Below are 22,378 nucleotides of genomic sequence, written 5' to 3' on the forward strand. Positions count from 1 at the left end.
TCCATGATTTTGTGTATGCTCTATAGCCTTTCTTGCTACTGATTTGTAGTTTAATTCCATTGTGGTCAGATAGAATGCAAGGAATTATTTCAATTTTCCTGAATTTGTTAAGATTTGCTTTGTGTCCTAATATATGGTCTATTTTAGAGAATGTTCCATGTGCTGCTGAAAAGAATGTATATTCTGCAGCCTTTGGATGAAATGTCCTGTATATATCTGTTAAGTCCATTCCTTCTATGACCTCATTTAGTCCAGATGCCTCTCTGTTTATTCTTTCCCAGGATGACCTGTCAATTGATGAGAGTGGGGTGTTAAAGTCACCCACCACCACTGTGTTTGGTGTTATCTGTGACCTTAGTTCTAATAGTGTTTGTTTGACGAATTTGGGAGCCCCCATGTTAGGTGCATATATGTTTAGGATTGTAATGTCCTCCTGTTGGAGTGTGCCCTTAATCAATATAAAGTGACCTTCCTTATCTTTCTTGACTAACGTCGGACTAAAGTCTACCCTGTCTGATATTAGGATAGCAACCCCTGCTTGTTTTCTAGGCCCATTTGCTTGAAACACCATCTTCCAACCTTTCACCCTAAGATAATGTCTATCCTTTGTAGAAAGGTGAGTTTCTTGGAGACAACAAATTGTAGGATCCTGCTTTTTAACCCAGTCTGCAAATCTATGTCTTTTCGTTGGGGCATTGAGGCCGTTGATATTAAGAGATATTATTGAAAGGTGTGTATTTTTGTTTGCCATTTTTGTGTGTGTGTGTGTGTTTCTGGTTCTACCTGTGCTCTCTTCTGTTAACTAGTATTTGAGTATTGCTTGTTTTTTCTAGGTTCCTTATATGTGTGCTTTTCCTTTTGTTCAGCATGGAGGATTCTATCAAGTATTTTCTGTAGAGCTGGTTTTGTCTTCAAATACTCCTTTAACCTGCTTTTGTCATGGAATGTCTTTATTTCTCCATCTATTTGAATGGATAACTTTGCAGGATAAAGTAACCTTGGTTGACAGTTGTTATCTTTCAGAACTTGGAATATATCACTCCAAGCCCTTCTGGCTTTAAAAGTTTGTGTTGAATAATCTGCTGTAATCCTGATGGGCTTGCTTTTGTAGGTAACTTGATTTTTCTCTCTAACTGCTTTCAGTATTTTTTCTTTGGTGTGTGTGTTTGGAAGTTTGATTATAATATGGAGAGGAGAGGTTCTTTCTGGGTTTTGTCTGGCTGGGGTTCTAAAGGCTTCCTGTATCTGTATTGGCACCTCTTTCCCAATTTGGGGGAAATTTTCTTCTATGATTTTGTTGAAGACACCTACTATGCCTCTGGAGTGGAGTTCTTCTCCTTCTACTATGCCCTGAATTCTTATATTGGATCTTTTCATAGTGTCCCGAATATCTTGAAATTCCCACTCATACTTTTCTATAAGTTTGTCTTTCTCTTTGTTGGACTGCATTAGGTCTGCCACCTGGTCTTCTAGCTTAGATATTCTGTCCTCTCCCTCATCCATCCTACTGGTGAGATTTTCTACAGAGTTTTTTTATTTCATTAACTGTGTTCTTCATTGCTAGCAATTCTGAGTGGTTTTTCTTTATTATTTCTATTTCCTTATTTATGTCTTGTATTGCCTTCTTTATTTCATGAAATTGGTGTCCTGCATCTTCTTTGATTCCTTTGATTTCCTCTTTCAGTTCCTCTTTGACTCCTTTGATTTGTTCTCTGACTTCTTTGAACATATTTACAATCATTCTTTTGAACTCTTTCTCAGGCATTTCCTCTAACTCTTTCTCACTGGAGGACATTTCTGATGCATTAATACTTTTAGGTGGGTTTATATCGTCTTGCTTTTTAGTGTTTCTAGTGTTATAATGTATATATTTTTGCATCTTGGATAAAGTTAATGCTTGGATTTTCTAGCTAGCTGTGTATTCTTAGCTGTATCGATTGATTTGATGTAATATATTTTCAGGGTAGGACCTTAAGGTGTTAGGTGTGGCTCTTAAGACTCTCAGAGTATCTACAAAGATGTTCTTAGGGGTTGAGTTTCCCTGCTATAGGAGTATTCAAGCAGGCTGAGTGGAATAAAATACAGGTAGATTCTAAAATTTAACTAAACACTGTACACATTCAATCAAAAACAGCCCCAAGTATGTATGCAAGAGTAGTTATTATAACGACCAGATCCTCTATCAACAAAGAGGTTAAGATTTCTGGTCTGTTGAGGGGTCCAAGTCAGCTTGCGACCAAGTGAGACCCTTCCCTGGTGCAATCCCAGTTACCTTGGGTGATTTTGGTCTCAGTCAAGTTGCTGCCTGGGCCGTCGGGCTGCTGTTCTGATTTTTGGAGCTGGGCACTTGCTTTTCCTGTGGGGCAAACCGAGCCTGGCAAGTGTGGCCCTGCAGATCAGCACCCCTGCTGCTGGAACTGCTGCTGCTCAAGCTGCCCCTGCTGGGACTGTAGCCACTGCTGCTGAAGGTGTTGCTCCTGGACCCACCGCTGCTGCTGCCTCTGTGCTGCTGGAGCCACCACTGCTGCTGAAGCTGCTGCTGCTGTGTCCACTGCCGCTGCTCCCCCTGAAGCTGCTGCTGCCGAGTCTGCCGCTGCTGCTGCTGGGGCCGCTGATGTTGCTGCCGAACTCTGTTCCTGCTTGGGTCCTGTTGTTGGTGTGGCCGGGTCCCGGGCTGCTGTTCTGTTCCCTAGAGCTGGGCTCAGGCAGTGGGGGAGGGGAGGGAGCCACAGCTGCTCCGGTTCTCTCGCTGCTCCACGTGTTCTTCTACCTCGCGGTCTGCTCCTCCGTTGCTCGCTGCCGCTCTCCCCTCACGTTTCCCGATTTGCGGAGAGCGCGGTGTGAGGGAAGCTCCCGCACCTGGCTTTTCCTGCGGCTGGAGCCGAGCCTGGCGGCTTTCTGGTGCGCCGCGGCCGCGGCAGTTGGCCGAGCTGCCAGAGCTGCTTTTCCCGCCTGTGCAGGCTCTGGATGCTCTGGAACTCTTCTACTTCTCTGCTGCCGCTTCAATTTCCTATACACCTCACTTTTTAGTAAAAGTGTGTATTTTGCTGAGTTTTTTTGGTCGTTTTTCCCCCCTAGGCTGCTTTGGCGTGGTACCTACGCCGTCATCTTAACCAGAAGTCGAGACTCTCAATTTTGAAGCCAGCCTGTGTTTCATAGACCTTCTTTCAAAAAAATATAAAAAAACAATTTAGATAATAACATTAAGGGGCTGAGGAAATGGCTCAGTGAGTAAAGTGCTTGCCATGAAAGCATGAGTTAGGATCATTCTCTCCCTTCCTCCAAGGAAGGTCCAACATGTAGCCCAGTCTGACCTGAAACTCAAGAACCTCTGGCCTCCACCTCACAAATATAGATCCTTTCTTCTTCCCTCCCCATGCCCTTCCCTCTCTTTCTTTCTCCCCTCCTCTCTCCCTTTCCTCCCTGGTCCCATTCTTCCTTTCCTTCTTGTGAGGGGGGTTTGTGTAAGTGCAGCTGCAGCGTGCCACGACCTGTGTTTACACGTCAGTATTGGGTGTCGGGTCTCCCCTTCCGCCTTATGTAAGACAGGATCTCTTACTGTTCACTGCTGCATTTGCCAGGCTGCCTGGCTAACCAGCTGCCAGGGAATTCTCCTGTTTCCACCTTACATCTTGCCATGGGAGGACTGGAATTCCAGATGTTCATGCTACTATATCTGGCTTTACATGGGTTCTGAGGATCCAAACTGAAAGTATACATGCTTGCACAAGCACTTTATCCACTGAGCCATCTCTAGTTTGGTTGTTTTTTTTGTTTGTTTTTGTTGTTTTGTTTTGTTTTGTTTTGTTTTGTTTTGTTTTGACAGAGAGAGAATGGGTATATCAGGGCCTCCAGCCACTGCAAACAAACTCTAGATGTGTGCGCCCCCTGTGCATCTGGGTCCTGGAGAATCAAACCTAGGTCCTTTGGCTTTGCAGGCAAACACCGTAACCAATAAGCATCCCTCCAGTCTGTTTATATTCTTTTTTTTTTTTTTTTTTTGATTTTTCGAGGTAGGGTCTCACTCTAATTCAGGCTGACCTGGAATTCACTCTGTAGTCTCAGGGTGGCCTCGAACTCTTGGTGATCCTTCTACCTCTGCCTCCCGAGTGCTGGGATTAAAGGCGTGCACCACCACACCCGGCTGTTTTATATTCTTTATAAATTCTGTTAGAATGCTTTGTCATATATAATAGGAAATAGTAGTAGCCTTTTTATAAAAAATAACTTATACTGAGGAATAAATACATTAGAACTAAGTATTTATGCAGTACAGCAGTAAAACAACTAAATTCAAAAAATTCTACACAATTTTTGCTTCATGTCCTCAATTAGTAGCAGATATTCTTTACTTTTATCTAACACCTTTATTAGTAGATAACTAGTTTCCCATCTCTAGAATTTTGATGTTTTTAATATCTCATCCACCACTTATTTATTAAGCATTCATATGTTGTAGATCTAGGATTAGCGGGCTTTTTTGTCAGTATTTTATCATGGCAGACCGTATGGTCTATCATAACTCTAGCCTTGTAGTATGAAAGGACCTATAGATAATCCAAAAAACCAATGTGTATGGCTGTATTTGATAACACTTTATTTATGGTTACTACAATTTCAATGTCACATAATTTCATGCATTGAAAAACACTTCCTTATATGAGAACCATACAAAATCATGAGTGGACCTGATTTGGTGTGTGAGCCATAATTTGCAGATCCCCTTTCCAAGTGTTTGACATAGGTATATACAGTGGACCAAGCAAAGGACCCTGCATACAGGTCTTGCATGTTAGCAGCCTAACATGACAGATAAACAATAACTACTTTAGCATGCTAGAATATAATGGCACTATGGAAAGAAATGCAGGAAGAAGGAGCTTGGGATGGTACAAGTGCCAGTATTAAATACAAGCGGCCTTTCTCAGAGGAGATGATGAGAATGAGTCTCAAGAGCTGTGTGGTTTTCTTTGTGTCCTCTACTATCAGGGACGAATGAGAAGTTCCATGATGGTATAGGAAGACCTTTATGAAGGCTTATACCCATTCTAATCAAGTCAAATTCCAGTAGCTGGTGTCCCCACTGATATGATTCTCAATAACTGCTCTCATAAGTAGTACCTTTTTAAAAAAACATTAGTATACAAAATAATGAGTTTCATTTATGGCTTTCTCATTTATACAATTAGATGTTTTGCTTATAATCACCCCATTACATTTGTCTCTCCTACTCATCTCCCCTAACTCTTTCCATCATCTTTCATGTCATATTGCTTCATTTTGTTTTAGTGTTTTATGGGGGGTTTTTTTTCCATTATTTTGTTTATTTATTTGCAAGGAGAAAGAGAATGGGCATACCCAGGGCTTCTAGCCTCTACAAATGAATTCCAGGTGTGTGCACCACTTTGTGCATCTGGCTTTATGTGGGTCCTGGGGAATCAAACCCAGGTCATTAGGCTTCATAGCCAAATGCCTTAATCACTGAGATCACTGAGCCGCCTCTCCAGCCCTGTTATTTGTTTTTATAGTTTTTTTATTTTATTATTCTGGTTTTCGGGGTAAGGTTTTACTGTAGCTCAGGCTGACCTGGAATTCACTATTTATTCTCAGGGTGGCCTCGAATTCATGGCAATCTTCCTACCTCTGCCTCCCAAGTGCTGAGATTAAAGGCATATGCCACCATGCCCGGCTGTATAAATTTTTATTTATTTATTTATTTGCATATGTGTGTGTGTACCTGCATGCACGTGCTTGTATGTGTTTGTGTATGTAAGTGCACCAGGGTCTCTTTCTGCTGTAAGTGAATGTTGGTCCAGCCTTACGTGGGTGGCTGAGAAGTTGAACCCAGGCTGGCAGGCTTTGCAAACAAGCACCTTTAACCACTGAGCCATCTCCTCAGCCCCCGTATATTTTTTTAAATCTAGATTCCAGGTGACAGTGAAAATACAGAATTTGATCCAGTGGAGTCTCTTGTTCCAGTGGTATAAACATAGCATATTTCCTTCTCACTGGACTAGAAATCTTGCCTCAAAGATAAAATTGTGTCGTATATTTGTATAAACAAGAGAATTTGTAAATGTAGGTAAGTATCCTTTCAGAGAGCTTTCTGTTATTTGGGGGATCATTTCTTCCCTTTATCATCAGTTACATTTCCTTTTAACAGTTACCAACTGGTTACAGGACACCTTCCGTTAACTTCAAACCTTTCACTGGCTTCCCATGGCACATAGAATAAACCCAGTGTTTTTTACCCTGAGTGTCAGAGCCCTAGTGATCAGACCCCTCCTAACACTCCACATACAACATGGATCCTCCGTACCCTTCAAGGTACAGATGCTTTTTGTTTTGTTTTTGTTTTCGAGGTAGGGTCTCACTGTAGCCCAAGGCTGACCTGGAACTCAGTCTGTACTCTCAGGCTGGCCTTGAACTTCACGACGATCTTCCAACCTCTGCCTCCAAAGTGCTGGGATTAAAGGCGTGCACCACCACACCCGGCGCAGAGGCTTTTTTAAATCCTCAAAAAACAGTTCCCCTCAACAAATCCATAGGTCAGTGACTCTCGCTGTTTTAATTGTGTGCTACTTTTCACTATCTAATACTTAATATTTTGTGTATGTAAGTGTGTTTATGTATGTGAGAAGCAGGGACATGTGGAATAGGGAAGGAGGAAAAGGAGAGGAGAAGGGGCCATGGATTTTATCTTCTATTATTGGAGATGTAGGCAGTGATTTTTGTCTTGCTAACTGTTCGGTTACCTGACCTTAGAAAAATACATGGCGTGTGTTAGGCGGTTGATACTATATAATGAGTTAATGAGAATGCTTGCACACTTTCATGCCGTATGCTCAGCACCCGGACAAGCATCAGTTGGGACTTGTGTTCTGCTGTTCTTGCCCCTTCACTCTTCTGAGCTCACTACTGTCTTTGTGTTTAGTATTAACCCATTGCTTGTGCCTTGACCTCTCAAATGAGACTGCTTGCAGCTGTTTACATTTGCTCACTACTCCCTGATGGCAGTCTTCCATCTTCTGTTTTAACCCATCATTATCTCACTTTTTTTCTCCCCCTGGACTTCTAGAACAGTCTCATGTAGCTCGGGCTGACCTGAAACTTGCTATGTCACTAAAGCTGGCCTTGAACTCCTGATCCTCCTGCCTCCACCTTGCAAGTGCTGGGATTACAGGTGTGGACCACTGTACCCATCCCATGAATAGTTTTTTAAAAGTTCTTACTCAAAACATTATCATGTCCATGACACCATCTCTCTGTTGTTTCTTTTCTGTAAGCCATATATACTTATGGCTGCAACTTTGTCACATTTAAAAAAAAATTAGCCATCCTTTCAAATAGAGAAAAACTTTCCTGTTTAACAGTTTCCTATCTTTCCAGTGTTTTACTCCCTGAAGAAAATTCCAAACCATTGTAATGAGTGATATTTGGCATAAGCACGTGTATACCTATTAAAGTTCTGTTTAATGACTTTAGATCATCTTAATTTATGAAGTACAGTTATAATGAAGATGTGACATTGGTTAGTTGTAGTTTTTATTATATCCTAATAATAGGTGAGGTTGTAAATTCCATTTTGTGTGGCATTCATGATTATTTTCAGCAGAAAAGATTGTTCTGGTTATTGTTTTCCTCTGATGTGATAGTTAATCTTCTTTGTCAGATTAATTAGATTGAGAAACACCTCAGAACACCTCTGAGTGTATCTGCGAGGTTATTTCTAAAGACAGATCATGAGAGCTCTGGCCCAAAGAATTATTTACTCCATGAATGCATTCACATTTTGAATAGACTATTGGGGGATAGTGGAACTGTGGAAGATGGAGCTTGTCTGCAGGAAGTAAGTCTCTGGAGGCGTGTACTTGCATGTTCTGTCTTTCCCTGTCCCTTCCATTATTACTCTGCTTCCTGTCTGCCACTGTGTGAGCTGCTCTGCACACCCATGGAGCATCATGGACTTAAACCTGTGAAACCATGAGCAAAGAGATAATTCCTCCCTTAGGTTATTTCACTCAGGTTTTTCCTTTTTTTTTTTTTTTTTTAAACTGAAAGTAAAGTTGTTTAAGGATTTTTTTTTTTCATTACCTGTCCATTATTTTCCTATGTCAAGAAAAGAAATCCCAAGCTGGGCGTGGTGGCGCATGCCTTTAATCCCAGCATTTGGGAGGCAGAGGTAGGATTGCTGTGAGTTCAAGGCCACCCTGAAACTACATAGTGAATTCTAGGTCAGCCTGGACCAGATTGAGACCCTACCTCAAAAAAAAAAAAATAAAAAATAGAAAAGAAATCCCACCACCACCTGTTTGTGACATTAAGCACAAACATTAGTTGGCAGACTAGCATTGTGTGTTGTAGGACCCCAATAAAGAATATAAGAGCCAGGCGTGGTGGTGCACGTCTTTAATCCCAGCCCTTGGGAGGCAGAGGCAGGAGGATCTCAGTGAGTTTGAGGCTACCCTGAGACTACATAGTGAATTCCAGGTCAGCCTGAGATAGAGTGAGACCCTACCTCAAAAAAAAAAAGAAAAAGAAAAAGTATAAGAAATAAATGTAACAAAGTTTATACCCATTTTTACCTCTTTTCTTCCAATCTCCATAAACAAGGCAGCAAATAGGATTACATTTTTCTCCACTTGGCTAAATCTACCACCTGCTAGGTGTTTTGTTCTATTCATTATATCCCTTTTGTTTTTGTTTTTGTTTTTCCTTTTCAACAATGTCATCTCTATTAACTTTCTTACATGCTCAGGTCTCTCCCATTTGAAAAAGCTCAGCAAATTTTGCTCCTAAATACCATCCCTTCCTATTCTTGCTTCTCAAAATAATATATAACCACCCTCTCCCTTTCTTCATTATGTATTCAACTTTGTAACAATTTTATTGTGAAATACCTACTGAAAAGTCATAAAACATATGCTTACAATTTAATAAATTAGTTATGTAACACATGTTAGAAATGGGAAATGACACCTACCCCAAACTCTATGCTAAACTTTCCTGAAAGTAGCTACCACCTAGCTTTGTGGGTAATCATTTCCTTACTCTTCCCTTTACCTTTTTAGCCATTTTGTGCAGCCCTTTAGTCTTCGCCCTACTGCCCCTTGCTCTTTCTGCCCCTCCCGCTAGTTCCAAATTCTTGGAATAAGGTTCCTTATGAACAGTTCCTCCTGTAGTGCTGTTTCTCAGTGTTGATGTTGGTAAGCCTGTGCTGTGTTTGACATTGCAGACCACTCCATTCTTGAAACTGCTCTTTGAGACCTGGGCCTGTGTCTTCCTGCGTCTCCCCTGTGAGCCCTCCCCCAGTCCCTTTGTGAGCTCTGCTGCCTGTGCCTTCAGCGCGGCTGTCTCTCAGGCTCTGTCCTCAGCGGGCTGCCACTGCACACTCAAGTTTAGGAAGCAGTATTTCCTAGGGCTGTTGTTCCTTAAAAGAGCTCTTTTAGAAAGGGTAAGGTTTTGACTTTCTTCTAACATGTACTAAACTCTCACAAATACTTATGTTGCAGACTAAACCTGGACCACCCAAAAAACCAAAGACCCCTTCTGGACAATCAGCATTAGTGTATTGCTACAACTGTGCACAAAAAGGCCATTATGGACATGTAAGTTTGTGTGGCATTTAGGCATAATGTATGTTGTTGCCAGGAAGTGATTGCTGAAAGATGAGCTCAAAAAGCATGTAACTGAACACTTATTGTTTATAGCTGTAGCAGACAGCTTCAGGTTCGCTGAGATGAACTTCCAGACCAGGCACAGTTATGGAGGAAAGGATTTATTGAAGCTTACAGATCCAGGGGAAGTTCCACAATAGCAAAAGTCCTGCACAGAGTCCATGATCTGATCAATTTATCTTTCATATTCAGGCAACCAGAACTATGGTGGTGAGGGGTAGAACATAGGATGAGGCTCTGGTCCTTGATTCGAAGTTTTACTCTGTTTATGCCTTAACCAGGTGATTTGAACTACTCATGTTTTTCCTTTCTGGTCCTCGGTCTTTATTGCCAAAGCAGAGAACTTACACAGCACTGACATTTAGCTGCTGTTTCCAGTGTGACCAAATTTATCATACGATGATGCAGATGGAATGATTCTACAGTATGCTTGCATTGCTTCTTTTAAAGAGTTATCACCTCTAAATCTTGTACTAATTCTGTGTATTTATCCTGTTGCCAATATTCAAATGTTGCCCACACCTTTTAGGGAACATATTCACTTAGCAGTCCACCACCACACATACCACATTGATGTAGAACTTAATGCATTTTTTAAAACAAAATAGCTATAGTTTTAGCATTTACATTTGTTCAATTAATAGTTACATGCTTCCTGCTTACAAATCACTCCTGTTAATGTAGATGGGAAGTATATTGAAAGCATTTGGAATTCATTCCTGAAATCTAGATCTAGATAAGTTTTAATTTACCATAAAGCAAATTTGGCAGTCTCATCACTGCCATAGATGAAGAACTCTAGATTATCCAACACTAATGAAGAAGATCAGTGGTGTGGCTAATCCAGAATAGTAGATAAATTATATAGCCAACTATCAATTGTCTGTGCTAATGGAGGGGACCAGTGATGTGGATAATCAAAATATAATTTGCATGTAGCTTTGGGAAACATTTGTAATACTATTTAGCTCTGTGTGTTCCCATCAGTCTAGATCATACAGGATCCTAATAGGAGACTATGTCAGTGGTTAAGATGTCCAGGGACACTTCCCCTTCAGTTTCAGAAATTCAGCCCTACAGATATAGTTATTGAATAGTTACATGTTGAAAAAAGTGGTATCAGTTCTACTCACTCTAGAGAGGTAAGTAAAACAATTGTCACTGTTACTATTCCAGGAGGATGTGAAAGGGGGAGTAAAAGTCTAGGAGAGTTAAAAGGTTTGGTTGACATAGGTTTTAGCTGAGTGTATCAAGATCTTAGGACCTTTATATGAATCATTTGATATGCTAGTATTTATGACTTACAATCCTTACTAAAGTTAAACTTGCTTATACCCCACCAGTATAGTACTAAGATTTTCTGAATAAGACTATATTATTTGTATCATTAAGTTTTGTGCTTATATGCATTTTATGTTGTTAACTAGTAGGTTTTCTTTATGGTTATAGTTAGAATCTTTTACTCAAGTCTTCCTGGAAATGGGAACTGGAAGCCACCATAGATAGTAGTTTATGATAACATGTATTTATGCTAGTATGTAAGTTTGCCTTTAATTTGAAAAAGCCCCAGATGATCCAGAAAGTCAGCTTTATAAAAAACATAAAACTATTGAAATAGAAAATAGAATGAGATCAACAAAACCAAAATCTGGTTCTTTGAAGATTCATTCTAGATAGATTTGTATCACAGATTATGCTAAGTAAAAGTAGTTTTGGCCAAAGGATATGGATTTAGGAATTATTAGTCATGAGAAGGCCAGAGTCATGGAATTAGAGGAACTGCTATAGAGAAATGAAGGAAAGGAGTGATCTTACTGGTTCAGGGAGCAAGAAGAACAGTTATTATTTACTAAGTAGACATAACCCACCACCACCTCACCATAAAAATCACTACCCCAGTAAGTAGCAAATATTGAGTTAAAATAGGATTACAGACAACTTATCTAGAAAAAGAACCAAGTGCTAAGAATTTATACCCACATTTTGAGGCTAGGAAGAGGAAAGAGAAGCACTTGATGCAAAGCTGTTTGAAGGGACAGACTAGGAAAGGACACTGACGAACACAGTGCTGAGTAATCCTCCACAGAGGTCAAGGCACGTGTAGATGGCACCTACCCCTCAGTGCTGTTCACAAGCCAGGCAAGGGATTTGGCAGGAAATTGTTTGAATGATGAGTTGCATAAGTGAAGAAGTGAACCCCAAGCCTGAGAGAACAGTGTAGAAGCCAGTAGCTTGTTGGGCTAAGTGACTCTTAGCAATCCCGTAGGACTACTCCAGCAACCTCTGCGAGCTGCTCATGATACAAGCTCACCTCTAACATGGTCCAGATGCTCATGAAAAGGTTTTCTGAACATTGCAACCTTGTAATGTCATACTCTCAAATACAATTTTTAGGAATGTACAGAGAGACGAATGTTTAACCAGACATTTCCAACATCTCCATTCATCTACTTCTATGATGACAAATATGAAATCCAGGAGAGAGAATGGAGAATAAAACGAAAAGTAAAAGGTATGTTATTGAACTTCTGGTTAGATCACTGTTGTAATAGCTCCCAAATTTCATTTTATCTTTGGACTATCTTTGCCTGCTTTGAAGGCTATTGGTTAACATAGAAAATGTTTATAGAAACATAGAAAAATCAATAGTCATCATAAAAACTATAACATGGCCAGACATGGCTGTGCATGCATTTAATTTCAGCACTTTGGGGGCCATGGTAGGAGGATTGCTGTGAGTTCAAGGCTAACCTAAGGCTGCATAGTTCCAGGTCAACATGGACTAGAGTGAGACCCTATGGGGGGGACAAGACTATAACTTAACTTTCTTAATCTCCAGAAACCAAGCATCTACTTCCAAAATTCTATGTTGTCATCTATTCACAGTAAATGTTTTTCTCAGAGTGGACATTTAAGAAGATACTGCTGTTGGGGCTCAGAGATGGCTCAGCAGTTAATGCACTTGTCTGCAAAGCCTAAGGACCTGAGTCTGATTCCCCAGTACCCATGTAAAACCAGATGCACAAAGTGGCACATGTGTCTGGAATTCATTTCCAGCAGCTGGAGGCCCTGGCACATCCATTGTCTCCCTCCCTCCCCCTTCCCCCCTTTCTCTCCCCCTTGCAAATAAATAAATAAATATTTTTTTAAAAACACGACAGGTTGGAAAGGTGGATCAGCTGTTACGGCACTTGCCTACAAAGCCTAAGGATCCAAATTCAAATTCAGTTCCCCAGCACCCAAATAAAGCCAGATGCACAAGGTGATGCATGTATCTGGAGTTCATTTGCAGTGGCTAGAGGCTCTGGCACACCTACTCTCTCTCTCTTTCTATCTTTCTTATCTGCTTCTTTCTCTCTTACTGTCTCATTATACACACACACACACACACACACACACACACTTTTTAAAAAGGCAATTCTTACAGGCCACATTGCAAGCAGAGCTCCAGGTCCATAGCTATTTCTGTGCTATTGCCTGTTACTAACAGAAAGTTCTTTTTCATCAATTAATACCTTCTTGTTTATGTTCTTTTTTTCCCTTTATTTTTTTTTCTTACTTTTTATTTATTTATTTGAGAGTGACAGACAGAGAAAGAGGCAGATAGAGAAAGAAAGAGAGGATGGGCGCACCAGGGCCTCCAGCCACTGCAAAGGAACTCCAGATGCATGCGGCCCCTTATGCATCTGGCTAACGTGGGTCCTAGGGAATCAAGTCTCGAATCGGGGGCCTTAGGCTTCACAGGCAAGTGCTTAACCGCTAAGCCATCTCTCCAGCCCCTATGTTTTTTTTAACTGCTTCATTCTTTTATTATTTATTTATTTATCGAGGTGGGGTCTTACTCTAGCTCAGGCTGACCTTGAATTCATATGTCGTCTCACGGTGGCCTCGAACTCACAGCAATCCCCTGCCTCTGCCTCCTGAGTACTGGGATTAAAGGCATGCATCACCACACCGGCCTTTTTTTTTTTTTTTTTCAATTTTTAAACAATTTTATTTTATTTACTTGAGAATATGACAAAAGAGAGATAGAGAATGGTGGGCACGCCAGAGTCTCTAGCCATTGCAAACGAACTTAACTTTAGATGCATGCACGTGCCACCTTGTGTATCTGGCTTATGTGGGTACTGAGGAATCCAACCTGAGTCTTTAGGCTTCATAGGTAAGTACCTTAACTGCTAAGCCATATGAGACCCCAGGTTTTTCATTTTATTTTTTTATTTGAGAGAGACAGAAAATGGGTACACCAGGGCCTCTAGCCCCTGCAAACAAACTCTACATGCTTATGCCCCCTTGTGCATCTGGCTTTATATGGGTACAGGGGAATTGAACCTGGGTCCTCGGGCTTTGCATGCAAGGACCTTAACCACTGAGCTGTCTCTCCAGTCCTTTTTCTTTCTTCCTCATTCCTGTTTCTGTGTATGTGTGGTGTGTAGGTGCATGTTCCCATGTGAGTGCTGATGCACACATTCCTTGGCCCTGTGTGAAGGTCAGAAGTTGATCTCAGGTGTCAGCCTCACCTTCCACTTGTTTAAGACAGCTTCATTGTGCAGTAATAGCCTGAAATGTGCTCATCCCATCTAGATCCCCTCTTCTTTGTTGATACATACATCAAGATGATTTTTCAAGTTACCTTTCTTGTTCCAGGATAAAATAGTTGTGCTTTTAAGTTCTATACATTGTTTTCTGATTATTGGCATTTTAAGTTTTTTTAATATTTTATTTATTTGGGATAGAAAGGGAGGGACAGAGAATGAGAGAGAAGGGGCAGATAGAGAATGGGCACACTAGAGCTTCCAGCCACTACAGATGAACTCCAGACACATGTGCCACCTTGTGCATCTGGCTGAGGTTGGTACTAGGGAATCAAATCTGGATCCTTAGGCTTTACAAAGCACCTTAGCCACTAAGCCATTCCCCCCCACCACCACCTTTTTTTTTCCCTCACTTTCAGAGTTCAGGTCTTTTTCAAAACAGAAATACTGATTCTGAAGAAAGCAGGAAAATTACTTCTCACATCTGATTCAGAGCTTATATACCTAAATTTATATTAACTGTAGAGAAATCACAAAGATATTTAATAGGTGACTAAATTAGAAAGACATTCAATAGAAATTCATGAAAATGCCATCTCTGATTTAATGGATTGTTCTCTCTGTCTTAATTTCATTATAACTTGTTTTTTTTTTCCAAGCTTCATATACAACATGATCTGAGCGAAAAAATTTTTTCCCTTTTGCCAATTTTTAATAACTTATACCTCAAATCAATTTTGAGCTTTACTGTGATCCATTGGAAATTTTGTGTTATGGTAAGGTTTTTAATTTTTACTTTTGGCATTGTCATATATATGCATAATGCATTTTGATCTTTTTCCCCCATAACTGACCACTTCTATAATCTTCCAAGGTTCTGTGAACATACTAGTTTGCATCCCTCATTGTAACCTCATCTCCCACCTGCAATTCCCAGAATTACCTCCATTAGATGCTCATAGTAAATATGTCAAATCCTGACAAAATATAATATCATGTGGCACTAAAACTTCTGGCTACATGCACAAGAGCATGTACGCATGGATACACTCCCTACCCAGAGCCTCTACTGCGGAGGAGTAATCTCCCCGGCAGCTTTCCATCCACTTCATCGTATAGGCCAGGCCTCGTCTCCAGAAGGTAATTGAAATGTCATATAGAACTGTCAAAGACCATTGTGTAATGTCGTGCTTTACCATATCTTCAGAAACTGACTCTTTCTCACTGGGGACACTTGAATTGGTCAGACATGAGTTCTTCACAAAGCTTAGATGGCTATTCTTACTGTCCCCGTCTCCATTAATTAAATTATGTTGAACAAAGGGCTTGCAGAGATGGCTTAGTGGTTAAAGGCATTTGCTTGCAAAGCCTGGCAGCCCAGGTTCTATTCCCCAGTACCCACGTATGCCAAATGCACAAAGTGGCACATGTGTCTAGAGTTCATTTGCAGTGGCAAGAGGCCCTGGCATACCCATTCCTGTTTTTTGTTTTTTTTTTTTCCGCTGTCTCTCTGTTTGCAAATAAATAAAAATATTTTTTAAAAACATACTGAATAACTAATTATTGGGGTTTTTGGATGTGTTCCCATTTTAGTAGTCAGAAATATAGAATTATAGCCATTCAATTTTTAGTGATTGATTTGTTTTATCTTAACAAGAGCTCTTTAGAATGTTATATTGTTCACATGTTTAAATGTCTGCCTTTCCTGTCTGCTAAGTTATTTTAGGTCTACAGAAACACATGAACTATCTAGCTGGAGAATATGCAAAAATACTTTTATATTTTCCAGAACTCCAGAAAAATGGAGATTTTTCAAGGCCATTCAAGAGACCTCATATAGAAGCATCAGCTAAGAGGCACCGCCATGACATGAAGAAGAGCCACGGCTCGAGGAGAAGCAGCAGGCGGTCTCAGGCGGACAGAGCAGCCCCGAGAGAACCGCACGGGTGTGGAGAGGGCAAGAAGCTCTGCAGCGCCGACAGGCACCGAGAAGCGGATAGAGACTTTCCTAGGGGCGCTAAAGCCCAGTCTTCGGGCAGTGTAAAAGCCCAGAAACCCTCCAAGTCCTTTCACCGCTCAGCGCATTACCACAAGCTTCGAGAAGAAAAGCTTGCTAGAGAGGGCAAGCGAAGCAAGGAGAAGAAAAAGGAGAGGCACGTGGAAGATGATGACAATGACAACCTATTTCTTATTAAGCAGAGGAAAAAAAAATCCAAGCTGTGAGACACTTCTGGTCAGCCTTCCAGTGCTCGTTGGGGCTCTATACCAAGAGCATCTAGCAGCGTGCTTATTTTCTGTGATCTGACGAAGGGAAGTTTTTGGTTGTGATCGCTTCATTTCAGCAGTACCTAAAGTTGCTGAACAAAGGCCCAGAAACCTCAGTTCTTTGTGTTCAACGGGTGTTTATTAGGTAGGAAAACAAGAAGACAAGAGTTGGTCTGCAGGTCCAGTATCAGTTTTACTAGGTATAGGACAAATAAATCATTACAAGAAAAAATTTTACACTTCGAAAAATATGAAAAGATCATCAAATGTAATTATTTGCAACGTGAATGTAAAAATTAAAATCTTGTAGGACAAGAAATTATTACTAATAAGAAAAAATTCACTCATTCTTAGCATTCTTTTAAAAGAAACATATACACAAGCATTAGAAAGAACAATGAAAATCCAAATCCAGTTTTCTTGCTTCTGAAGCTGATGTCAGAATCTTTCTTTAGGCAGAATATCAGGGGCTGATGGTGAGAATGAAGGTGTCATCAAAACTGAGACAAGGAATGAGGCAATAGCAAGATAGAGATAAGAAATCTGTCCAGTACAAGACAGAGCTCTTGAGAGAAGTGAGAGAGTTATGAACATGAAAATACCACAGTGAACCAGTTTAGACCATTTCACAGCCACTTTTCAAGAATACTGTCTTATCACTTTAGAGGTAGAGGTAAATATTATCCAACTTAATTGGTTTGTTTTCATGGATTTTTTTAACTACCACAAAACTATTCAGAATTTTTTTGTACTTGTGAATCTTTTGTACTTACCAAAGCTTAATGTTAGAATAAGACAAAATAAAATGCTGGAAACAAGAAATAAATGTGTTTATTATGTTTCAAAAGACAATGAATGCCAGGCATGGTGGCCTTTAATTCCAGCATTTGGGAGTCAGAGGTAGGAGGAGAGTTAGAGGCCAGCCTAGAACTACAGAGTGAGTTCCAGGTCAGCCTGGACTACAGTGAGACTGTGGAGATGGTAAAGTGGTTAAAAACACTGGCTTGCAAAGCCTGCCAGCCTAGGTTCAGTTCCCTAGTATCCATGTAAATCCAGATGTGTAATATCTGGAGGTCATTTGCAGCAACAGCAAGAGGACTTGGCATGCCCATAAATCCTCACTCTCTGTGTCTTCCTTCATGTAAATAAATTTCTTAAAAAATTAAGACAGGGATAATTTGAGTGGCAAAGAATGTAGTTGAGTTAGACATACCATTACAGTTATAAAAACCACCAAGGGAGCTGGAGAGATGACTTAACAGTTAGGGTACTTACCTGTGAAGTCTAAGGACCCATGTTCAACTCTCCAGATCCCAAGGGAGCCAGATGCACAAGGTGACACAAGTGTGCAAGGTCGCACATGCCAAAAGGGGCCACACACATCTTGGGGTTCCATCACAGTAGTTGAAGTGGCGTGCCAGTTCTCTCTCTCTCTCCCCCCTCCCCTCTCTCTCTCTCTCTCTCTCTCTCTCTCTCTCTCTCTCTCTCTCGCTGCTCGCTTGCTCTCTTGCTTTTAAAAAGAAGAAAAAAGGATAAAAGAGTGACTAAAAGCAAAGGGGATTCAATGGAGTATAGATTTAGAGGGGGAAGAGGAAGGTGGTAGGAGGGAATTTTCATGGTTTATTGTCTATACTTATGAAAGTTGTCAACAAAAAGTTTTTTAATGTGTGGATATTTAAAAAAAAGGCCAGTCTGTTGGGCTTGCCTCAAAAAAAAAAAAGGAAAAGAAAAGAAAACCACCAAGGGCTAGAGAGATGGCTTAGCTGTTAAGGCACTTGCCTGCAAAGCCTAAGGACGAAGGTTCAATTTTCTAGTACCCTTGTCAGCCAGTTGCACATAGTGGCATCTGGAGTTCATTTGCATTGGCCAGAGGCCCTGACATGCCCATCCTTTTTTTTTTTTTTTTCCCCTCCCTTTCTCTCAAATAAATAAAAATAAACACCAAAACTAGAGTCAGAAATGCCCTTGTTGCTCATTTTGGCTTTCATGCTGCCTGGTACACCCTTACTTCTTCCCACTCTGTCTTTCTCCCCCTTTGTCATTTTTTTTTGGGGGGGGGGGTTCGAGGTAGGGTCTCACTCTGGTCCAGGCTGACCTGGAATTAACTCTGTCATCTCAGGGTAGCCTCGAACTCAAGGCAATCCTCCTACCTCTGCCTCCCGAGTGCTGGGACTAGAGGCGTGTGCCACCACGCCCGGCTCCCCTGTCTCTTTCTCTCACCCATTACAGTAGTCTTGAAATTTAAAGAAATGTCCTTGTTACTCCAAGCACAAGCTCTTTGCCAGAATAAAATGGTGTAGGATTCGTTAAATTGAACCATTTTATAACGTTAGATCTTACATTTGTATCGTAGTTTGATAGCTCCTTCATATCTAGAAGGATCTGCCCAGCTACCTTAGAAGAGGATTCTTGCCTCCCAAGTGGGCCCGTGTCAATAGTAGGTCCATAGTCTTCAGGCCTCCCCCGCCCCCATTGCTGATGGTGGAAACCCAGGAGACTTTTCCAGACATGGCATTCGAATTTGCCATTAGAGCATAAGAAATAGAAAATGCATTTCCGGAGGAAGATGAGTGTAGAGCACAGCCTGCATGGAGAAGAATCTTTACTGAGAGGATCTAGTACAGTTTGTATTGACTATGGGTCACATGTAGGTGTCGAGAAAGATAAGACAACAAGATCACTGAAGGCTCCTTTCAGACTAAAGAATATGGAATATGGTCCTGACTTGTTTTTTGCTGTTGTTGTTTGTGTTGTTTTGTGAAGTAGGGTCTCTACCTCAGGCTGACCTGGAATTCACTATGGAGTCTCAGGGTGGCCTCGAACTCAAGGCAATCCTCCTACCTCTGCCTCCCAAGTGCTGGGATTAAAGGCGTGCACCACCACGCCTGGTCTGACTTGTTAACTTCTTGTTCTGTTTTCTTCATCTATGACATGAAGATAGCCTGTCTCTCCCTTTTCCCCTCATTTATACTGAGTAGCTTAGTCACAAACCACGTGCACATGAGTAGAAACTGATCATGAAGAACCACTGATGGGTCACTGAGTTCAAGACCAGCCTGGAACTACAGAGTGAGTTCCACTGGGCTAGAGTGAGGCCCTGCCTCAAAAAATAAAATTAAAATAGGGGCTGGAAAGATGACTTAGCAATTAAGACACTTGCCTATGAGGCCTGAGGACCCAGGTTTGATTCCCCAGTGCCCATGTAAGCCAGATGTACAAGGTGGCGCATGTGGTTGGAGTTCGTTTGTGGTGGCTGGAGGCCCTGGTGCACCCATATTCTCCCTCTCTTTCTCAAATAAATAAATTATTTAAATTTTAAAAAAACCAGCTTGATGGGATGGCAGAGGTGGTAGTGGAATGCCAAGGATTTTGAATGGGAAGATGAAAGACGTACCTGGAAATGGCATTGGCATTGACACTGCACTGTGCATAATCAGTACTTTTAAAAAATGCTTCATTATTTACTTATAAGCAGAGAGAGAGAGATTGAGAATGAGCACACCAAGGCCTCCAGGCACTGCAGACAAACTCCAGACGCATGTGCCGCTGTGTAGATACTGGGGAGTTGAACCTGGGTCCTTAGGTTTGGCAGGCAAGTGCTTTAACCATTGAGCCATCTCTCCAGCCCCCAAATTAAAATTCTTTTGCAATACAAATACTTATAAATTGCTTTTTCTCAATGTCCCTCTGTACTGAAACCTGGTAGGTGATGTTCTCAGTTGGAGTTCTCCCAAGAAAATGAGCTGGTAGAAATGTATCAAACAATTGTGGGGCAAGTCCAAAATCTATACAGCAAGTCAGTATGCTGGAAACCCAGACAGGATTTCTGCTTCTTAGTCTTGATACTAAATTCCTTCTTCAAGAAACCTTAGCTGTTTTTTAGAGCCTTTAGCTGATTGTATGAGGCCCAGGGGCTTCATTGTTTCATCTTTACTTCAAGGCAGCGGACTATAAGAATTAATCCCTCCACAGAATACCCCACCCATCTGACACCATACTTGCCAAGTTGACACAGTAAAATTGACAAAAGGCCACAGTGGTCTTTTTGTCAGTGTCAGGGAGCTGTGGAGATTCAGGAACCTGAAGGAGCCTCCCCAGGAGCTTCTGTGAATGCTCACAGCCCTGGGCCTCAGGAAGTGTGGCTGACGGCCAGCTGTGCTGCTTGGAGAAGTCCTGCTCCTCCTCCCCCACCACCAGCCAACCGAAGTTAAAGACAGAAAAGAACCTTCCTGGGGCTGCGGAGGTGGCTCAGCAGTTAAGGCACTTGCCTGTAAAGCCTAGCAGCCAAGTTGGATTCCCCAGTACCCACATAAAGCCAGATGCACAAAGTGGCATATACATCTGGAGTTCATTTGTAGCAGCTAGAGGCATTTCTATTCATTCTCATTCATATTCTCTCTCTCCTTGCAAATAAATAATTTTAAAAAGTAAATAAATAAAAGGACCTCACTGAAATGGAAATACTATTCATGTCTTCTTTCACTCATGGGACTACTATCGCCTGGCTTGGTTAATCACACTGGCCTCTGCCTCAGCCTCCTTTCAAAACCCCCACCTCATCCTGCATCCTACTCCCAGGGGAGCCACTGAGTCTGGGGGCCCTGTGGGCATGCTGGACAAGTCATGGGTCACCAGCCCCTCTTCTGTGCCTACAGCCAGTCAATCATCTCTTCTGGTGATTTGCATGGCAGGCTTCCTGCACTTGACTGCTTGGGTTTCGCTTCAATTGACCCTGGTGTCTTGGGTCACTCTGGATTCCCCATCACAGACCTGACCTCTAAGTCCTTCCTGCCTGTGCTGCAAGCTGTCCTGTTGTATCGAGCCTGCCTGCCTTTCCCATCAGCAAGCGAAGCTGTGCAAATGACAAATGAAATCGGGGGTGGGGGCACTCTTGGCCACAGCAGGATTCCCAAAGTTCTGGTGAATGGCAAAGCTGAGAGGTCCCAAAAAGATGTTCTAGTACACTCTGCCTCCCATCAGCTTCGCGAGCGGGAAAGTCAAGCCAGCGGCGTGCCCTGTGACATTTCACATATCAGAGACACGAGCCCATCGGGCTTGAAGCCCTTCCCACCATCCCCTCTGCTGCACTTCAGTAGTAAAAGGGTCCCAAGGATCTCAACAAGTTGAGAGTGTGGGGAGTGCCCTGTGATACTGAGCTTCAGTGGCTTGTGTCCTCCAGATGCACTCTGCCTAGGTGGCAGCCACAGCCCAGCCTCGAGCTGGGCAGCGACGTGGGAGCGTGGGGAAGAGGGACAGATCCCTGCGGTTCTCAGTAGGGATTACGTTCTTGCTGTCAGTCAGGGGAACTGAGCAACCCCACTGACACATCCCACAGAGTCACCGTGGGAAACCAGGGGACAAATGAAACACACAGGTCCAGGGGCCAGACCCTGTGAGGGGGGGCTGCAATGCCAGGGCACAGGATGCCTTCAAGATCTGAAGTTTTCGAGGCCAGCCCCCAACACTTGTTGCCTGTTAACTTGAGGTTTGGGGGACCAAGAAAATGACAGCAGAAAACCAGTCTAATACAACTTCAGAGATCATCAAATCCAGAACCTTCTTAGTACATATGGGAAATCTGACCCAGAGGGTCTCCTGCCCCATCCTGAGTTAGTGGTAAATTCAGGCCTGGTGCCTAGGCCCCTGACTCCCAGTATGGGGCTTTTCATACAGAGAGGGGTGCGCCTTGGCTGGCTGCTGAGCTTTTGGAGCCTTGGGGGCTAGTGAGGCAGAAGCATCACAGAGGAACCCTGAGGTTACTCTGACAACAGTTCAAGGTGCCAAAAGGAAACTGGTGTGGTAATGGAAAAAGAAAGACTGTGAAAGTGAAATTTGCCATTTGTGAGAGGAGGAAACTGAAAAACGTGTTCTCCGTCCCATGCAAATCACCTGTGGCCTTCT

The 22,378-nt window shown here is 42.0% G+C and overlaps 1 protein-coding gene across 2 annotated transcripts in view; it reads left to right on the forward strand.

Moving 5' to 3' along the window:
* The window catches only part of Zcchc7 (zinc finger CCHC-type containing 7), a 224,956-nt gene extending 207,659 nt beyond the window's left edge, over positions 1 to 17,297 (forward strand). For both annotated transcript variants that reach the window (XM_045141734.1, XM_045141735.1), the window contains exons 8-10: positions 9,513 to 9,608; positions 12,072 to 12,189; positions 16,002 to 17,297. In XM_045141734.1, the coding sequence (XP_044997669.1) occupies positions 9,513 to 9,608; positions 12,072 to 12,189; positions 16,002 to 16,435 (648 nt within the window). In that variant the 3' untranslated portion in view covers positions 16,436 to 17,297. The remainder of the gene's footprint in view (positions 1 to 9,512; positions 9,609 to 12,071; positions 12,190 to 16,001) is intronic.
* The last annotated feature ends 5,081 nt before the right edge of the window (positions 17,298 to 22,378 follow it).

This window comes from Jaculus jaculus, chromosome 1 (genome assembly GCF_020740685.1).
Source record: "Jaculus jaculus isolate mJacJac1 chromosome 1, mJacJac1.mat.Y.cur, whole genome shotgun sequence".
In the NCBI taxonomy this organism is placed as follows: Eukaryota; Metazoa; Chordata; class Mammalia; order Rodentia; family Dipodidae; genus Jaculus; species Jaculus jaculus.